Source organism: Peromyscus maniculatus, chromosome 22 (genome assembly GCF_049852395.1).
Source record: "Peromyscus maniculatus bairdii isolate BWxNUB_F1_BW_parent chromosome 22, HU_Pman_BW_mat_3.1, whole genome shotgun sequence".
Lineage (NCBI taxonomy): Eukaryota > Metazoa > Chordata > Mammalia > Rodentia > Cricetidae > Peromyscus > Peromyscus maniculatus.
In genome coordinates, this window is record NC_134873.1 from 20230718 (window position 1) to 20250350 (window position 19633).

The 19633-nt window shown below is 38.0% G+C and overlaps 1 protein-coding gene and 1 pseudogene across 5 annotated transcripts in view; one reads left to right on the forward strand and one right to left on the reverse strand.

Moving 5' to 3' along the window:
• Atad2b (ATPase family AAA domain containing 2B) overlaps positions 1-19633 on the forward strand; it is a 140035-nt gene that overhangs the window by 94232 nt on the left and 26170 nt on the right. For 3 of the 5 annotated variants that reach the window (XM_015999997.3, XM_006981432.4, XM_076559636.1), the window contains 4 exons: positions 3491-3676; positions 7674-7809; positions 11653-11849; positions 14630-14789. In XM_015999997.3, coding sequence (XP_015855483.1) covers positions 3491-3676; positions 7674-7809; positions 11653-11849; positions 14630-14789 — 679 coding nt within the window. The remainder of the gene's footprint in view (positions 1-3490; positions 3677-7673; positions 7810-11652; positions 11850-14629; positions 14790-19633) is intronic. The other 2 variants (XM_076559637.1, XM_015999996.3) reach the window with 1 other exon arrangement.
• On the reverse strand, positions 3911-4775 carry LOC102907041 (small ribosomal subunit protein eS1 pseudogene; annotated as a pseudogene).

The following is a 19633-nucleotide window of genomic DNA, read 5'->3' on the forward strand; positions in this document are numbered from 1 at the left end:
GGATGTAGCTCAGTGATACTTGGCTATTGTGTGCAAAGCCCTGGGTTCCATCCCCAGGACCCTGCTGCATCCCCGACACCAAAACACGGTCAGTCTCATGATCATGGGTAAACTATTGGAGGACTGCTTTTTCATTACTCCCAAACCAACACTTCTCAATTCACAATAAGACTGCATTTCTTTTCTCTGGTGTTTATACTCTAAGGATTTTAAAATGCTAGTTTCAGATTTGTTTTTATTTATGTTTTAAGTGCTCTGAGTTGAACTTAGGCTCTTCTACATACTGCACAAGCACTTCACCACTAAGCTATATTTTCAGCTCTCTTTATAGTTATATAGTTATATAAAACACTGGGAAATTTGGGCTGGAGAGATGGCTCAGAGGTTAAGAGCACTCACTGGCTGCTCTTCCAGAGGTCCTGAGTTCAATTCCCAGCAACCACATGGTGGCTCAACCATCTGTGGTGGGATCTGATGCCCTCTTCTGGAATAAAGTCAATAGAGCTCTCATATACTTGAAATAAATAAATAAATCTTTTAAAAAAATTGGGAAATTAGAACAAGTTAGTTTTATATTTAAAAATATGAAAGCATACTGTAATATTGTGAGATACAAACTGAGGAATTAAAAGGAAAAATACTTTAATAGTGTTTTTTAATTTTTCTAGAAAGTAAACATGATTCCTAACTAAAGGCTTAGAAGAAACATGGAAATAATCTGTAGATGTTGTTTATCTCATGTAGTCTTCTGTGGTTAGATTAATTCTGCAATCATATCTTTATACTCATGGATTAGAAAGGTGAAGCCTTTTGGATTTTTTCTATATTTGTGTTAGACTTATCTGCTTGGGCTTTGTAATAAAATTTTTAAAATTCTATAAGGTAAAGGATATTTTCCTAATGGCACTGGAAATAACACAATGTTATGTTCAAATTGTAAAGTTTGAAGAGGATTTGATTAAAAAGAAAAGAAATCGAAATCAAATCTGTCTCTGAGAATGGTGATGTCTGTGTGTAGTTTACAGTTGCCAGGCAGCCAGAGCCCTTGTTACACTGCATTGTTCAACCTCTGCCCTTATGAAGTTCCCATTATCCCAGCCTTCTGGTTAGGATGTGCAGGGCCCATTCACTCTGATGCTTGATAACAGCTGAATAGTTTCAACGTGAATTCCCGGACAGTCAAACAGAAGCACTAGAATGACAGGCAAAAATTGTCTTTGTACGGGCATGCTTTGTTTTCTCTTACACACTGGGCATGTGGTGAGGTGCATGACTAAATTTAGTGGTCCATTTGTGAAGTTTGGGAGTGAGCTCTTGTTTGCTAGTCTTTTTCCTTTGGTCACCTTTCTCTCCCCTCATTTTACCAGTCAGAACTAGTTACTGTCTTCCTCAACCATGCCTAATCTTGGCAACATGCAGCCATTTTTTCTTTTTCCTCAAGACAGGGTTTCTCTGTGTAACAGCCCTGGCTGTCCTGGATCTCGATCTGTAGCCCAGGCTGGCCTCCAACTCACAGAGACCCGCCCACCTCTGCCTCCCGAGTGCTGGGATTAATGTCTGGTGCCACCGCCACTGCAATGTTTTTTTAATGGATGTCTCAGCTGCCTTTGCACTCCTGTGTGTTTCCTTTCTCTTGACAATTGTTCATTGTCAAAAAAAATTCTGTTATGAATTTTCTGTAAGAACTTTGAGGAGGGGAAAACATGGATTTTCAAGATTTAGGATAAGAGTGCTTTATGTAAAAGTTAGAATTTGTGAGTCCTGAAGGAGAACTGTGTTCTTCAGCTGCTCTGGATTGGTGGATATGCAAATATCAAGCAAAGGAAGAACACGTAATAAGGAACACATGTTTCTTCAAACTTGGGGGAGAGTCTATTTGAGCCTCTTTCATCTGGTTACTTACTGAGTTGGCAGCACATTTTATATTATTCAAAAGGTTTAATGTATGTATAAAATATCATGTAATTGGGAAGCATGCTCATGAAATAAAAATAATTCTTTTTATTCCATATTTCTCATAATTTTTGTTTGTATATTTATTTGTGTGTGTGTGTGTGAGTGAGAGAGAGAGAGAGAGAGAGAGAGAGAGAGAGAGAGAGAGAGAGAGAGAGAGAGAGAGAGAGGGGGCCCAGGCTGGCTTCAAACTTGATATGTAGTCCCATCTGTCTTGGAACATGTGGTCCTTTTTCTCAGCCACCTACAAAGTTGGAATTATAGGCATGCGTTACTACATCTGCTCCTAATCATTTCTGTTAGGTCCTTATTTATCGTTTACATGGCAGAGGCTCCTTGCAATGTATTTCAAATAAGGGGAATAACTAGAAAATAAAACTTTCAAGTTGTCAGATGTTCATGTTTGTATCTAAACTTGTTAAAAACAATGGCAAGATTGTATATTAACATTGCAAGAATTCAGTGATGGGCTCAACAGCTGTTAACTTACACAAAGAGGAGAGTAGTTCTGGCTTAGCAATCCGGTTCTTACTGCTATATGTTTGTGGAGTGTGATGGGAAGTATGGTTTTTAACAACTGAAGAAAATGCCATTTTGAATTTTGTGACAATGGAAATGTCTCAGAGCTCCTTGCTTGCTTATTTATTATTTATTTTTGTGGCGTTTGAAGGCAGGGTTTCTCTGTGTAACAGACTTGGCTGCCCTTGCTTGCTTGCTTGTTTGCTTGTTTATCTATTTATTTTTGTGGCTTTTCAAGGCAGAGTTACTCTGTGTAAGAGCCTTGGCTGTCCTGGAACTTGTTTTGTAGACCAGGCTGGCCTGGAACTCACAGAAATCTGCCTGCCTACCTCTCGAGTATTGGGATTAAAGGGGTGTACCACCACCACACAGTTTATTATTATTATTTATTTTCTTTGAGGAGTAAGGATATTTTGTGACTGTGAAGAATTGAGGCTAAAGTAATAGAAAGACATGAATAAGTGTATAAGCAGAATATTCATTAAGTTTAAGCTCCAGGGTAGTGCAACATGGTCAAAATATGTATTCATGTGTTGAATGATTTTAGGCACTGTAACCAAGTACTTCAACTATGTTGTCCTTTTCTTCTTTATTGAAATTCACTAACTCTTAAATTAGTATGGGCAATGGAGATGTTATGCTTATATATTTTCCCCCCAGAGCTGAGGACCGAACCCAGGGCTTTGCGCTTGCTAGGCAAACGCTCTACCACTGAACTAAATCCCCAACCCCTATGCTTATTTTTTTATAGTGGTATTCCTTATTATTTGTACATGGTAACTAAAACAATTTTCTGCCTTTATCCTATTAATATGTACTGAATAGGAGTAGTTAAATTGCAAAATACCTTTTTTTTGTGATGATACAAGAATATATAGGGGTTACACATATAGACTTGCACATCCTATCTTGAAGACATTTAGTTTGGGGATGATTGACATATTTAATTTATCCAGGGGTTGCTATGTAGGCTTTAGAGTACTTAATTTGAGCTTTAAAGCTCTGGTTCTTCCCTTAGATATTTCGAGAAGCCCGAAGAACAGTTCCTAGCATTGTTTATATGCCTCATATTGGTGACTGGTGGGAAGCTGTCAGCGAGACTGTGAGAGCGACTTTCCTGACCCTGCTGCAGGATATACCGTCCTTCTCACCTGTGTTTTTATTGTCTACCTCTGAAACCATGTACAGCGAGCTGCCTGAAGAGGTGAGAAGTGCTCAGATATTTGCCTTATTGTTAAAAACATAGTTGACTTGTTAAATAACTTAATTAGAATAACATCACACTTTTTATACCAGATCTACAGCTTATTATTAGCCATCATTCTTGTTTGGTATAATTTTCCTCACTGCTGTGAAGTTTGAGACAGTTCATGCCTAAAACAGAGCCCCGGGTGTATGTGACTTCCTAAGAAAGCCAAGCTCTTGGATCACTAGTCCCTTTTTTTTTTTTTTTATCACAAATAAGACTTTTATTTGTCACTATTAGAAATCTGGATTTCAAACAGATTCTTGGACTGGTGGTTCATATCCATCCACTCGCTCAACTTTAGCACCTGTCTCATCACCAGTAGCTTTTCCAGAACTACCACCTTCACCATGGAGCTCCATGAGTTTTCCCAGTTCAAACTTGGGTTTCTTCAGCATTTTTACTTTTCTAACGAAGATATCATGAAGAGGCTAAATGGACTGGCAAGCCTTTTCTATGTCTTTTCCAATGCTGTCTGGAATCAATTTATTAACCACTTCCTTCAAGTCATTTCTCGGGTCATGATTTCCATCATCTTCTTCTGGATCTGGCGGACCTGCTGGTGCTGTGCATAAGAGGTCTTGCATATCTGGTTATTGCGTTTTTTAGTGAAACCAACACAGAACAGACCGAGCAAATAACCATCAGTTGTCTTGACATCCACATGAGCTTCAATCATGGTCTGCCACTTTTTGACCATGGAACACATTTTGTCCCGGGTAAGATCCATGCCATGGAAGTTGGTCAGACAGTTTTTGCCTTGAACATCCTCGGTAATTAGCTTGGATTTTCTAAACGCAACTTCGTCATTCTGTAGATCAGCAAGGCTCACTTCAAACACACGACCCTTGAGGCCATCAGATGCGATTTTGGTTCCTTGAGTCCTCGTGACTAGTGTCTTTCCAATGTTTCTAATATTGAACATAGCCGGAGCTTTCACATCATACCAATCTTTCTTCGAAAATGGATCAACCACTTTCTTCTTGGCTCCCTTCTTGCCGCCTTTCGTCAGGCACTTGTTCTTGCCGACCGCCATGGTGCTGCGGGGAGAGCCAGAAGGGCCACTAGTCCCTTTTTAATGATCCTCTTTTTTCTTTGTGAGATTGGTTGATGGGATTTGACCTATAGCTTTTTATTAGTAGGATTAAACTTTGAGTGAAATATTATTGTGCGTTTTTCTTTTAAAAATATATCTGAAATTTAAGGCAGGTCTTGTCTATTAACAATGAGTAACTATAACTACCTAATGTGGTTTCTGGCTACATACCTATAAACATGCATAGACATCTGTGCAGGCATGTATTTCAAGCACAGTAAATCTCAGCTGAGTGAATGAATAGAATATTTTAAAAAAAGAGATTAGCACTACCATACAGGAATTAAAGTTGGGAGGGAAGAGAGACATTGAAAAAGTTAAAATGCTATGAAAATGCTATAGTATGTGGCTGAAGAGATAGCTCATCAGCTAAGAATGCCTATAATCTTGCCAAGGACCAGGCTGCAGTTCCCAGCACCCACATCAGTAGCCTCACAGCCAGTTATAACTTCAGCTGCAGTGGCTACAACACCCTCTGTCACAAACCTACACTCACACATATATTCACAACAACAACAACAACAACAACAACAACAACAACAATATCCTTTTTGAAAAGCCGCAGTAGTAGAATATAAAAGAAAATATTAACTTTATTACTGAAAAGGTTCCACTAAAAATGAAAAAGCAAGCCACGAACTGTTTGAAAAGATTTTGTATAGGTCATTTATCTAATGAATGACATTAAAAATGCATGACAAACTCTTAAAACTTAATAATATGGAAATCCAGGGTAGGCAATTTGGCTCAGTGAGTAAAGGCACTTGCTGCCAAGACTGACAACCTGTGATCAGGCCATCCAAATGGTGGAAGGAGAGAACTGACCCTTGGAAGTTGTCTTCTGACTTCCACAGGCATGGCTACACCCCCACACATGCACATGCACACACTTATACACAAGTAAATAAAAACTAAGAAAATTCCATCAAATAATTTTTGACAAGGGTTTTAAGTCTATTCTACATGCTAAAAAATGAAGCTGAATGCTTATCTAACACCAAATACAAAATCAACTCAAAACAAGTCAAAGATCTATATAAGTGCCACAACTTTTTTTTTTTTTTTTTAACTTGTAGGAGAGTGTATTTGAGGGTCATAGCTTCAGCAGGCAGGCAGGCAGGCATGGCACTGGAGCAGTAACTGAGTGCTCACTTCTGGACCCACAAGTACAAGGCAAAGAGAGCTTTGAAACCTCAAAGCATAACCCAGGGACACATTTTCTAATCCTTCCCAAACAGTTTCACCAGCGGGGACTGGACATTCCAATATATAAGCCTATGGAGGCCTTTGGGGACCATTCTTGTTCAAACCACCAAGAGTAGCAAGTACTTTCCCAACGGAGCCATTTTCCTAACTTTTCCTAATTCATTTTGATTGTGTTTATTTAAGGTGCACAACATGATGTTTTGATATAAGGCCAAAACCAAGGAGTTTCCTCATTTTCTTCTAGGAATTTATAGATTTCTTGTCTTACAATTAGGTTTTTAATCCATTTTCAGTTGATTTTTCCCCCCCACAGGGCCCAATTTCTCATTTAATTAATTAACATATTTCATTTATTGAATGGAGACAGGAGGAGTGGATGAGGAGGGGAGTAAATGAGAGCTACAACCTTTAAGGCTCTCAGAAGTAAGCATAAGTGGAAAACTTCATGACACCATGTTTGACAGTGAGTGCTTGGATATGACACCAAGAAGGCAAAAACAAATAAGTACTGACTATAAATGAGTTTGGTCTTGCAAAAATTAAAAACTTTTGTACATCAGTGGGCACTTTTGGTAGACTAGAAGGCAAACCATGGACATGGGAGAAATACTTGAAAAAGTAAGAAAAGGTTTTATTAGGGAGCTAGGAGTCTAAAAGGTTGAAGTTAGACATACAACCAACCAACCAACTAAACAAACAAACAAAAATCAAAGACAGTGTTTTTTTTTTTAAATTTATTATGTATACAGTGTTCTGCCTGCATGTTTTCCTGCAGGCCAGAAGAGGGAGCCAGATCTCATTACAGATGGTTGTGAGCCGCCATATGGTTGCTGGGAATTGAACTCAGGACCTCTAGAAGGGCAGCCAGTGCTCTTAACCACAGAGCCATCTCTCCAGCCCTCAAAGACAGTGTTAAGTGTCGTTGTAATGAATGTGGATGATGCAGAAGGATCTAAGTAGTGTATCTTGGAAAGGAGAGCTGTGTATTGAAAACCTTGATAGAGTAGAGGTGAGAGATGAGAGGTGAAATCAGCAGACAGTAATGCTGAGATGAGAGCTACTGACGTAGGTTTACTTTGAATTTTCATGTAAGGTATGATGGAATAGTCTGTGAAATGTCTGAAAGTCTAGTTTACTGACAGCATAACCAGGATTCCAGAGGATACAATGAAATAGACTTAGTATGGAAAAAACAGAGGGTGAGAAATATAATGAAATATGAAGGCTTTGTTTGTTCGTTTGTTTTTGTTTTTCAAGACAAGGTCTCTGTGTAGGTGTCCTGGAACTCACTCTGTAGACCAGGCTAGAAGATATATGAAGATATTAAAAAGTTATTGTTAACATGCTTCCAGCTTCTGGTTCTAAATAATTATTCTTTGGTACTATGTAATAACTCTCTGAGATTATTTCCAACAATTTATTATAATCAATGATTGGGTCTGCTTTTATCTGATATCTTTATATATATACTATCACTTTTTAATGACTTGGACAACTGGACATTTTTCTGGTGTGTTTTAGTTTATGAAGTCAAACCTTTTGCCAACAGAATGAATGTTCTGTGTTTTAAGAAATTGAAGGAATTGTAATTTGATTTAATATGTATGCTTTTAATTTTGTATTCTCTTTCTTTGTGTATGTGTGTCTGTATAGGTTAAATGTATCTTTAGAATACAGTATGAAGAGGTATTATATATTCAAAGGCCTATTGAAGAAGATCGAAGAAAATTTTTCCAAGAACTTATTCTCCATCAGGCATCGATGGCACCACCACGAAGGAAGCATACTGGTAAGTCCCTGAAGCGTTATAAGAAAAAAGACAGAATGCAATTAAGGAATGTGCAGATCGTCAGTCTTGGTGGCAAACACCTTTACTCACTGAGCCATCTCACTGACCTAGATGGACGTGTTGAAAATGGCCATTGTGTTGACCTGATCCAATTGAGAATTACATCTTTGTTAAAGTTTCATCAAGCACAACTTCAGATCTTCTGGTAGATTCTTCATTCAACCTCCCAAAAAGCCAAGGGGAAAAAGTTAGCAGTTCAGTTGTCTCAGTTATTTGAAGTACCCGGTACTTGAAATGGCAGGTTATGAATAACAGAAGTTATTGATTACTTTGTGGACCAGCACAGGTTTGATAGTCAAAGAGGTGGCATTTTAGTTACTTTTTTCTGTTGTTACAAAATGCTGACAAATAACACCAGGAGGGAAGGGTTGATTGTGGCTCACAGTTTGAGTAGACGCAGTCGATCCCGAAGAGAAAGGCACCACAGTGGTAGGAGAGCAAGACACTGCTCACTGCTCTGCAACCAGGAAGGCCAGTGAGTGCTGGAGCACAGTTTGTTTCTTCCTCCTGGGCCCAGTCCACGCAGTGTGCTACCCACATTCCAAGTGTCCACCCTCCTCGCTTACCCCTCACCAGACACTTCTCCCACAGAACCAGAGGGGGTCCGTGCCGTTGACAATGAGGTTGAACAATCAGAGTGCTTTACTTGATAAGTTTTTAAAATATGTTTTTAGAATATATTATGTGGATTTGAAAGACTACTGTAGTTTTGTTTTAAGCATTTATTTTTCTTGGGTTTGGAGCCATAGTATTAAGGAAAACTACAGAATTTGTTCCCTAGCTCTCTGAATTAGGGAAGCACTGCAGTGTAAGACATTGAAGAGGAATTTTTTCCCCAACTTTTAAAGGTACATAAAAGATCAGGTCCTGTTCCTTAATCTTTCAACCTCTATGAGGAAATAAACATTTTTGTTAAAATGATTTTAAGCCCATATTACCTAGTTCTATTTTTTAAAAAATGCCATTTTAATTAATTCTTTGAGAATTTCATACATGCACAAGTATATTTTTTAATATTTTCTTTTCTTTATTTATGAACATTGGTGTTTTGCCTGCATGTATGTATGTCCTTGTGAGGGTGTCGTGTCCCCTGAAATTGAGGTTACAGACAGTTGTTACCTGCTATGTGGGTGCTGGGAATTGAACCTGGGTCCTCTGGGAGAGCAGCTAGTGCTCTTAACTGCTGAGCCATCTCTCCAGCCCCAGCATAAAGTGTATTTGAATACTCACTCCCACTCTTCTTCCAGCTCCTACCAGAACCACTCCTTATCCCCTCACCCCCAGCCTTGTTCTTTATATGTCTCTTAATGGTTCTTGTAGGATACTAAATATTTTTCCCTTTCCTGTTACGTTGTTGTTTCCATAAATATCTAATTGTTTTATTTTTTGTTGTTTGTGTGTTATGTTAGCATACCAAATATTTTACCCTGAAAACAGTTAATTTTACTCTTTTTTATACTCTTAGATAAATATATTTTTAGTCCCATCGATGTGAATTTACTCATTTATTTTGTGATAGACTCATCTGTAGCCCAGGCTAACCCTGAACTTAGGATCTTTCTGCTTCAGTTGTCTAAGTGCTGGGACTGAATCATGCCTGGCTTGGATTCTCTGTTTTGGTAGTTTTTTTTAATGTTTTATTTTTCTCTATGTTTTAAATTCTTTACTTCTTGTGTATGTGTATGATGGACAACTTTGTAAAGTTGGTTATTTCCTTCTGCCTTTGTGTGGGTTCTGGAGATTGAATCAAGTCCTCAAGGCAAGCACTCCCCCATTGAGCCAGCCATCTTACTGCCTCTGCCTCACTAGTCTAGGCTAGTCTTGAACTCATGATTGTCTTATACTATCCTGAATGGTGGGATTACAGGTATGAGCCACCACTCTGGGTGTATTTCTCCTTTTTGAATTGCTTCATTGAGTTTCACTTTTCATGCTAAAGATTCATGAAAAAACTTAGCGTTTGAGTCCTGAGCTTTAGTATGAGACCAGGAAAACAGAACAAAACTTTTTTTGTCTCTATTAAAATTAAAAGCTTTATAAAAGCTGTGGTGTGTTTGTTTTATTTTGTTTTGTTTTTTTTAGGCATGATCTCAACTGTGTAGCTCTAGCTGGCCTGAAACTCACAGAGATCCACCTACCTCTGCCTCCCAGAGTGCTGGATTAAAAGCATGTGCTGCCACACCTGGTTTGAAAAATAATTTTTATAATCCATACACCTGACAAAAAAATGTAATGAAGACTGTGTGAACATCTCTTAGCACTTTACAGTAGAAAATAAAACATTTCAGTATTAAAATGGACAAATGATTACAGCACACAGGTGGTAAATAAACACATGAAAGAATTATATGTGGTGATAGAAATGTCTTATAACTTGGTAATTTTAACATCCTCCTCCTTCTTATGATATTATAGTTTTACAAGATTTCATCAGTGGGTAAAATTGGTTAAAGTTTGTATAAGATCTTCATTATTTCCTTTTTTTTGGGGGGGGGGTTTTCGAGACAGGGTTTCTCTGTGTAGCTTTGCACCTTTCCTAGAGCTCACTTGGTAGCCCAGGCTGGCCTCGAACTCACAGAGATCCGCCTGGCTCTGCCTCCCGAGTGCTGGGATTAAAGGCGTGCGCCACCAACGCCCGGCCCCATTATTTCCTTTTTAAAAATATAAAAATTACATTATTGTAATGAAATAAAAACCCCACAGGTAGTTTAACAGCCACTCAAGCAAGCACTTTCACAGACGCAATGTCTATACATTCCAGTGAACTACTGTATAAGAAAACAAGCAAAAAAGTCCACAACAATTTCAAAATTAGAAAAATTAATAGCTTTATATCTTTTCACAACCATGCATTCCTTTCTTCCTCATCACCTGATACTACCCTTTCTTGTTCTTCTTTCTACATTTTGTACCCACATGTACATTTGTTTTACATTATAGGCTAGGATCCACATGTGAGGGAGAACATGCAGGGTTTTTTTTTCTTCCTGAGATTGGATCACCTTGCTTAATATTATACAGTCTGTGTCCATCTATTTTGCCAGGAAAATCTTTAAAGGAATTAGAGGATATTCTCATTAGAAAATTAATGTCTTAAGAAGATGTTTAGTTTGTTTTAGGTACATAACGGTATTACAGATTTTACATATGCTACTTCAGCCTGGGTTTCCAACTCTTCCACAACCTTAAACTTTTAAGCTTTCTGCTCTGTGAGACTGGAGAGATACCTTAGTGCTTAGGAACATGCTGTCCAAGCATGGAATTCAGAGTCCTAGTGCCCATGTACAAACTGGACATGGTCCAGTGCTGCCTGTAACCCTAGTGTGGAGGAGGACAGCCTCACTGGAAAATGTAGGCTTGAGCTTGAGTGAGAGACCCCGCTTTGAAGGAATGAGACTGAGAGTGGTAGACACTGGTGCCTTCTTCTGGCCTAGACACATGTGCACAGGTCTACACCCCGAAATACAGATACATGCACACCTATGGGTGCACCCATAGTTTCTACTTTCCTTTTTCTTCCATCCTTGTAGGTATTATTCACGGTCCCTACTTGGGGTGCCCAAAACACATGGGGGTAGAATCCTAGAGGACTAGGGGGCTTATTGTCAGTTATCTTCTTACTCCCTTTTAATTTCCGTTTGAAGTTTTACTACTTGGGTGTTTATGGTTCTCATATACTTGTACTTTCCTTTTCTTTAAAGATTGTTTTGAGAGAATGCAAGAAGTCCAACCGAGTCCTGCCTTGCCATGCTAAAATCTTAACACCTCTTCTTCTCTTTGTAGCTCTGTGTGCTATGGAAGTGCTCCCGCTTGCACTACCATCTCCTCCTCGTCAGTTATCAGAATCAGAAAAAAACCGGATGGAAGACCAGGAGGAAAATACATTAAGAGAGTTGCGGTTGTTTCTCAGGGATGTCACCAAGAGGCTGGCCACAGATAAACGCTTTAACATCTTCAGCAAACCGGTGGATATTGAAGAGGTCTTGTTTCAGTAGTGTGCAAACAGTGAAGTTGAACTGGCTAAAAGAAAAAAAATATTGACATCTTTTTTGGAAGGAAAAAAAGCAAAGGCATGGATGAATATTACCCCTAGCCTATACAATTTTAATCCATGTGATAACTATCAGTGTCACCAGCAAACATCTGGTGACTTTTGAGTGGAATTAGTGACCAATTTGTATATGTCCTCTTAATTATTACTGCTATCTGTGATCACCTACTCTTCAATTTAAGAGGAGGATTAAATTTACTTTCGTGAAATGTCCATAATAGACTATTTTTATTCCAGGATAAATCCTGCTTTTAAAAGTACATTGATATCAATGCATTGGTGCCAGTATTGGCATTTCCTTAACTATTTGTGTCTGTGAGAAGAGGCGGGAAAGCTTTTCCCTCACCTAGTCTTTAGTCTGCTTTAGAAGGGCTTCTTGCTAAGTCACTGCTGGAAGTTAAGCACATCCCATGTACTTAAATCTGTCCTCTCCAAAGATATTCTCTGCTCCCAGTGGAAAATTCCTCATTTTCTTTGTGTGTTGTTCTGTGTAATTGTGGGAACTTGGTTTGTGATGGTGAGAGAAGGAATTTTCCATTTGGAATATACTAGAATGCCATCAATGAAAAAGAAAACAACTTTATCCTGGGATAATATAGTGTGGATGACCACAATTTACTGGCCTTCTCCTTATAGTTCAGACTCCATGTTTGAGCAGTTTTGGTGTTTTTAGTTTTTTTTTTTTTTTTTTTTGTCTCTAAAAATATTTGAATTATAAAATGATTCAAAGTTTAATGTTGTGTCCTAATTGTGAAATCTGTGTTTTTGGACCTGAGCAGATTCCTTTGGAACCATTACGTCATCTGTGACTGGGAAGAATGAGTTAGCGTTACATTTTTCCATTCAACGAGTCCGAAAATACACATCTTCCCTTCTTTTGGAATAAAGGGACTGTCAGAATTCTTATTTGAATGTTTATCTACAATGTGTAGCATTGTCCATTTGACTTTCTCAAAAAACATGCAAGGTCATTCATTGTATTACTCTTCTAGTGTCACAGTTGAGGAAGTTTACTGCTGATATAGTCAAGTTTTGGAAGTTTTTTCAAATTTAAAGCCCATAGTCTTTCTTTTAATTCGAGACAGAGTCTCAGTATGAGACCTGGATGACTTTGAACTTGCAATCTTCCAGCTCCAAAATTTTGAGATTATAGGCATGCACCACCATGCTTGAAAGCCCACAGTCTTTCATCCTTTCCATCATAGCTACCTTCTGCCTTTTCCCACTGGAATAACAGGACATGTAAGAAATGCTTTTAGCTAAAAAAAAAACCCCACAAATTTTTAGATAATATTTTTCCTTACAGTGTTTTCATTTGAAACTATCAGCTAATTTTAAAGATTGCTTTTCGTGGTCCTAACAACTAAGCCCAGGGTCTTACATACTCAGCAAGGCTCCACCAAGCAAACTATACTCCAGCCCTGAAGGCTGTTAAAAGAAGAGCCAGCCTCCCATGCTTAGATGAACTGGTTTTCTTCTCTCTCAAGAAGCTTTTTTTTCCTCTTAATCACAGAATTTTGGCAGATTTCAATTGTCATCTATTTTTAAGAGAACATAACATAAGTGTTGTAAATCATGGTAAGGAAATGGAAAGGAATAGAAATGCTAACTAGGTGTAGGTAAAAATTTCAGTTAATGTTATGATCCTCTTTTCCATCTATTTTCATTCTGGTCTTGCTGTCCAAGCTGAAGCAGGAGTATCAGGGGGAAGACTAGAAAAGGGAAAACAAGATAATACCTGAGTGGTTTAAGACATAAAAGTGTATATTCAAATAGTGAATTAGAAGTGGCTAAAATCTATCAAATTGAAAGTCACCTGAAGGAAGCAAAACATTAAAAAGCATACTGAATTTAAAATTAAGCATGTGCAAAAATTTCATACTCTTAATAGCATAAAACTCAAAGTGCCTTTCTGTTTATAAACGTATAAACTTAAGATCATGACATCAGTGTCATCAGAAGCTGTATGAAAACAAACCTCACTTTGAGAGAGTAGAAACTGTCCAGAAGTTGGTCCTGAGCTAGTTTTAGACATTGCTCATGCTGCTTTCAGACCACAGTTCACTACTTGAGATTGCCACTTGAGAAAACAATAGACAGAGCTTGCTAATCCTTCCTTAATGGTTATGTGACATTAAAATGTAAAACTTACTATATAAATCCTGACTGAATGTAGAGACAAGTCCATCAAACCCTTTACAAGTTAGAAAAACAATACTTATTTAATTGACTCAGAATGTGTGTAATGACTCCAAAGGAGTAGAAGATACTTTCCATGAAATGGTTCACCTTATCATAGAGTTAAAAAAGAAAAGTTTGTTGAAAAAACTAAAACGCATACCAGAAATTCTCTAGTAGTATGAAAATCTCTGCTTTTATTTTCCTTTGTTTTTCTTTTTCTTGAGGTAACAACACTTACTGATGCTTATTGGGTACTTTACCCACACATTCTCTTCTCAGATAAACCCAAAGGATTTAAAACCCAAAACTGACTGTTGGTTTCAAATTTCAAGATGAGCACCATGAAGCTTTTCATGGAAAGTATGTCAGATAGTAACTTTAGTAGAATAAATAGCCATGAATAGCACTGTCATTTTACTCTTCTATAATTAACTACTTAAATTTGTCTGTTTTCAATTTGTGCTTTTATGAACTAAAGCATATAAACAGCTAGATGTAATTTTCATTAAAGCATCCTATTTGTTTTAGGTTTCAGATTATCTTGAAGTAATCAAAGAACCAATGGATTTATCAACAGTAATAACTAAAATTGATAAACATAATTATCTAACGGCTAAAGATTTCCTGCAAGATATTGACCTCATCTGTAGCAATGCTTTAGAATACAATCCAGACAAGGACCCTGGAGGTAAGGACACTTAGGGCAAGGTGCCAGTTTTGGCATTCAAGTGTGCCTGTTTTAAAAAGGAATAACCTACCTGGAAACACCATGCCTAAGCAAGAAGGTTTTATAGTTCTAGGCACTGTGTTTTTGTGCAGGATTTACTTTCCATTTTCCTTTTAATTCTTATACTGAATTCTAATTTTATTCAGACTGATGGAATAGTTAGCAAATGAACTTAACTTAAAATTTGTTTGTTTAGCCAATATTAGTAGTCATCAGTAGTCAACTAAACACAGAATTTTTGTGGGAAGTCAGGATTGGATAAGTTTATATATCAAACACTTAAAAATAAGACAATGTATAGGATCACACTGTATAGCCCTGGCTTAAGGTAAACCAGGCTGGGCTCAGACTCACAGAGATACTCTTGCCTCTGCCTCCTCAGTGCTGGAATTAGAGCATGCCATGCCCAGCCCTATGTATCAGAATTATCCCTTCTGTATAGTGGAGGTATTCTTATATAATTTTATTTTACTCTTCATTCCATTCTATACTTTCCAGAGGCGTCAATCCTTTTGACACAGTGACATGATGTTATTATCATCAAATGTGCAGGTCAGGTTTGTAGCTGTCCTGGAAATCACGTCGCTAGTGGGCTACAGGTTGGACATGCCTGTTAGTCTGTAGTTGCAGCTCTTGTCATTGCCCTCCAGGAAGAAGCACTAAGAACATACCTATAGTTAAACAAGGTGGATTGGTTGTAAATAGAGATGGTTTTTATAACAAGGATGCGTGTCATGGCAATCATTAAGGATTTGGTATTATGTAATGTTAGGGAAAGTGTGAGAAAGTGGGACTTAGCAGTGAATTGGATGTTGCTAGGTAGCCAGACTATTTTGTGATTAGGTATTCTAAGAACTTAGGAAGTGAGCCAGTTGAGATAGCTCAGCAAGTAAAGGTGTCTTCTACCAAGCCTGGAGACCTGAGTTTGATCCCTGGATGCCACGTGATAGGAGAGGATCTGTTTCTGCAAATTGTCCTCTGAACTCCACATGCATGCAACCTTGTCTCCCCCACTTCAAATATTTGTGTGTGTGTGTGTGTGTGTGTGTGTGTGTGTGTGTGTGTGTGTGTGTATTTACAGAAGAATCAAGCAGCACAACACCCCTAAGCAGGACATTGGTGTTAGTGAGAATAGGATTATGTGTGGTCATTTTTTTGTTTAGGACAGTGTTCATGTTTTGTTCTGTGCTTAGATGTAATTACAGAATTTTTTTATTTGGCCCATCATGGTCACACAGTGGCTTTGTGTGGTGCTTTTTTAAACATGAATACATTGAGATTAAGCTGATCATGCTAGGCTAACTCTACACAGAGAAACCCTGTCTCGAAAAACCAAAAAAAAAGAGAAAAAATTATATATAGATGTAATATAACTAAGGGCCTATTCCTGGACATATTAGATCTTTTAGTTCTTTTCCCCTCTATTATAAATATGAATAAATATTTTTATAAAATGGCACAGATTTGTAATTCCAGCAACTTAAGACTCTAAAAATAAGCTGGGTGTGGTGGTGTATGCCTTTGATCCCAGCACTCAGGAGGCAGAGGCAGGTGGATCTCTGAGTTCGAGGCCAGCCTGGTCTATAAAGCGAGTTCCCGGACAGCCAGAGCTGTTACACAGAGAAACCCTGTCTTGAAAAAGCAAAAAAAAAAAAAAAAGAACTTTGAAAATAAATAAATAAAGGGCTGGAGATATAGCACAGTGATTGAGAGCTTTCCTAAAATGTATGAGGCCCTAAATTTCATCCCTTATAGTACTTCCCAAATAAAAATTATATAGTTATGTGTGTATCTCAGATTTTGTTAGTGCAGTAATTTTGATGTCCATTGTCCATGAGGGTTTCTTATGTCATGCTGCACAGAATGGGTGTAGGAAACAGGTGAATTTCAAGCTCCTTTTACCCCTTTCATTGTCGCTCAGATGAGATCAGATGGGAGTGACTGCGTGTGGCTGTGACCTTGTGCCCTCAGCTTCTGGTGTGCGGTGGTGTGGCGGGAATGTGCTGTGACGTATACTTCTGTCTATGCTGCTACTCTCTAGTTCTTTGGTTATCAAGCCAAGTTTCTAAATTGTAGTTTTCCTATTTATATAGTAGGGGTAACAATGGAATTCCTTACTTGGGGTTGTTGTAAGGATCAAATAAAAAAGTGTATTATGTTGAATGTTACGGTGTTGCCATTTTCCTATTGTTCAAATTAAATATGTCAAGCCCCTAGCCTAATTCCTTGAGTTGGAAGTATTCCTTACAGGTTGGCTGTTGATATTTATATTCTCTTTTGAGGAGGGATGGCTTTCAAGACAGGGTTTCTCTGTGCAGCCCTGGCTGTCCTGAAACTGGCTCTGTAGACCAACCTGACCTCGAACTCACAGAGGTCTGCCTGCCTCTGCCTCCTGAGTTCTGGATTAAAGGTGTGTGCCACCACTGCCTGGTGATATTTATATTCTTATATTCTCATCATTATTTAAATTGTGGTTTGTTTGGTGTTCCATAGCAGGTATGTACATATATGATCTAGGAAGACCCCCCAGTTTGTGTTTATTACAGTTCCAGGATCACACTTGAAATTTAAACATATTTGGAAACAAATCTAGGGACCATGAAAATGAGCCTAATGTATGTTAGAGGAAGCTAGGTTAGGAAATAAATCCAATTTCCCACCAGATAATTTATTATAACCCCGTTGATATAAATACTAGTTTCAAGGAAGATGCAATGCTTTCTGATGTGATATTACCTTTTACTGTAGAATGTGTTGGTTTACTAGAGGCCATGACTGTTTCATGGGTGGAGCTTATGTGGTATATTTGGGACTTTCCTCTGTTCCTTAAAGATAGATACAAAGAATGTATCAGGAATGTCTGCTGTGTTCACGCCCACCCCTCTTATATCTTTAGTCAACAAGAGAAAATTTTTTTCTCAGCAGCTGAGCTACTTGTTATGTATTTTCCTATAAAACAACCTCAGGGTCTGTTGTGTAGCAAGTGGAAATTGCATGAATGTTGGATTACTTTTACAAGGTCCCATGAGTATTTAAATGTTTACAACGATCTGCTTGGCAGAACACATGGCCATTGGGGGTATGGGGAAACTACTTATACAGAGAAAAGTCTTTGGAAGTTAAATATGGGTACATGTTTACCAGATTATCTCGCATGAGGATGATGTGGATGGAAATTAAATGTGAAGTGATGAGAAATTTAACTTGTAGCTTCTAAATGTGACCAGGGTGAGACATTTGACTCTAATTATTATCTTAGGGATAGGACGTGATGAATTAGATTTGACCACTCTGTATTGTTGGTCTTATAAATGCATTTTTACCTCAACTCTAGGACAATTCTTAGACCTATCATCGTTTGACCAATTTTGCTGAAATTCATCCTTAATCTTACAGTCTTCACAGACTCCTAACATTTTGTGTCAATTGCCTGGGGTCAGAATTCCAAAGGCACTCATTTTTTGGACCTGTCTGTAGTCCACTCAGTACATTTTCAACATTGTCATAATTGTACCTCATGAATTTCAGACTTAACCAAACTCACTTATATTTCTGTTAGTGCTTATGACTACCATCCCCTAATTCCTGAGCAGGGTACTTGGTATATAAGGATGTCTGTGACACTTCTAACTCCTTGAGACAGAGATGTGTAACCTGTGTTAGTATTATGATAGGTCAGTAATATGACTCCTGTATGGCAGATTTTGGTCTGCATGCCATTGTACTTACCTGCTAGGATTAACATACAAAATATGACAGACCAGGAGCACTAAGCAACCAAAGTTTTTTCTCAGTGTTGGAGGTGAATTAGTTCAAGATGAGTCAGTGAGTTTGATCTCTTCCCAAGAGCACTCCTCACGGTTTCCCCCATAGCCTTCTCCCTGTAGTCTTTCTCTGTCTGCGTGCATACCTAGTGTGTCCAGATTGTCTTGTAAAAGGACACCAGGCACTGTGGATTATAACCTAGCCTCCTTTTCACCTAATTACCTCTTTAGAATGGCTTATTTCCAAATCAGTCATATTCTGAAGTACATGTAAAATTTGAGGGAATACAGTTCACCCTGTAACAGTTACGTGTAACACAACCCCAACTGTCTAGAACTTTATTTTTTTTTTAGAATATTTTTTTTTTCTTTAACAATTTCAGACGTGTACAATGTATCTTGATCATATCTACCCCTTCTCTTATGCCCTTTTCTAATCTCCTTGGGCACCAGACAGGAATATTGTGCACAAACATACATGCAGGCAAAAACACTCCTACACATCAGATAGAATGAATAAGCCTAAAAAAATAAGTACTAGTTATCAAAACCTCATAGTAGGAGGAAGTGTGACAAAGATATATGCAATGAGAAGCATCAAAAACGGCTGAGAAAATTCTTGACCTAAACAAATATCTTTTTTAACAAATAGTGCTGGAACAATTAGATATCAGTATGCAATCAAAATTCCCCGATCTCTATATAAAAGTTAATTCAGTGGATCATATACAGAAATATAAGAGCTTAAACATATCCAAGACATTAAAACATAGCTCAGAATTTAGTAAACAGTAAATACCCCAATTTAAAAACAAAAGACTGGAGCTAGACACAGGCCTTTAATACCACCACTTGGGAGGCAGAGGCAGATCTCTGTGTGTTCAAGGCCAGCCTGGTCTACAGAGCAAGTTCCAGGACAGCCAGGGACTCTTAAATAGAGAAACCCTGTCTCAAAAAACCAGCCAAACAAACAAACAAACAAACAAACTACAAAGACAGGGTTGGATACACTTGCAAGGATGAGGCAGAAGAATTACTCTT